Here is a 1,361-nt window from a genome sequence, read left to right as displayed (position 1 = left end):
CTGAGGGGAGGGTTCCAGGTCTTCCACCTTGTACCTCTCGTTCCTAGGAGGCCCGGGCAGTCCTGACCTTTGCCCTTGACAGCGTGGAAAGGAAGCTGCTGATGTCCACCACCAAGGGGCTCTACTCCGACACCGAGGTACCACTGCATAACTGGGGGTGAACACCAGGCCTTTTCCACCCCCCTGACATGAGGTCCGGTCACTATTCTAAGAGGCTTAAGGGGAACCCCTTCCTTGCACCCCTTCTGTAAATAGGAGGTTTTAAAGTTTGTGGCCATAGAAGCCTTTGTGGGAATTTTAAAGGGAAACCCAGATTTCCACCTGAGAAGAGGGGCTCAGGTGGAAATCAGAACACGGGGCACTTGAAGCCTCCCAGCTTCCAGCTCAGAGCTGTGCACCCTGGAGTTTGGGGTGTCTGAACAGAGTTTGGCACCTGCTGGGCCAAATGGTCACCAAGAACATTTACCACCTGGCCCTCCTGTGAATCCAGGTATACACGGCAGTAAAGATTTGGGGTCTCAAGTTCCATGGCTATTAAGAGTATTCGGAGTCACAGGGCCTCTGGGTCTGAAATTCCAATCTCTGGGTCTGGAGCTCGGTGAGCCTGGGAATGCTTCTGGGGGCAGGAAGCCTGACACTGTTGGTCTGAGGGCCTGGAGCTGTTTAATCAGCCCTGAAGCCTTCTCTAAGGAGACCATGAAGTGAGGAAGATGATAAGGCATGTGGAGTAACCCCCTCACCACCACCCTCCCCTGGGGAGCGGGGCTCCCGGTGAAAGGGGAGGTGTTAGGTTTGGGGGGTTCTGGGAGTCAGGTGGGGCCCCCGGCACTAACCGGCCCCCCTCCCCTCCCAGCTCCAGCAATGCCTGGCTGCAGCCCAGACTGCCTCCACACACGTCTTCCGCTTCTACCGGGAATCGCTACAGAGGCGTTACTCCAAGAGCTGAGGCAAGCCAGGGCAGGCCGCCCCTCCCGCCACCTCCAGCGTCAAAGAAGCCAGCAGGCCGGCCCTGCCGAGAAAAGAGTGGCTATAGCCGGCCCCCTGGGCATGGGGGACGGGCACAGACCCCGCCCCACTCCAGGAAGACACTGGTAGGGTAGTGCATTCACTGAATGAAGCTACTCATTCTAACAGCCCCATGAAGCCGGGACTGCAGTTAGAGTGTGCAAGCCCTGCTGGGTGCCAAGGCCTCAGCAGTGAATGAGGCTCAGGTTCGAGGAACGTTGATGTGATAGACAAGTAACAGTAGTGTGTGTTGGATGGTGGATGCTATTTAAAAAATAATACAAAAAACTTTTTTAAAGGGGGTTTAGGTGAGTTCATGGCGGGGAAAGGGGACAGATTCAGTACATCAGTTGAGG

General features: G+C 55.9%; 1 protein-coding gene across 1 annotated transcript in view; it reads left to right on the top strand.

Moving 5' to 3' along the window:
• Positions 1-1,361, top strand: part of EXOSC5 (exosome component 5) — a 10,211-nt gene that overhangs the window by 7,838 nt on the left and 1,012 nt on the right. The window contains exons 5-6 of the mRNA XM_010849271.1: positions 48-137; positions 854-1,355. Coding sequence (XP_010847573.1) covers positions 48-137; positions 854-946 — 183 coding nt within the window. The 3' untranslated portion in view covers positions 947-1,355. The remainder of the gene's footprint in view (positions 1-47; positions 138-853; positions 1,356-1,361) is intronic.

Source organism: Bison bison, unplaced genomic scaffold (assembly GCF_000754665.1).
Source record: "Bison bison bison isolate TAMUID 2011002044 unplaced genomic scaffold, Bison_UMD1.0 scf7180017864280, whole genome shotgun sequence".
NCBI lineage: Eukaryota > Metazoa > Chordata > Mammalia > Artiodactyla > Bovidae > Bison > Bison bison.
Note: the sequence above shows the minus strand (reverse complement) of the source record. Positions and strands in the feature narration are given on the sequence as shown.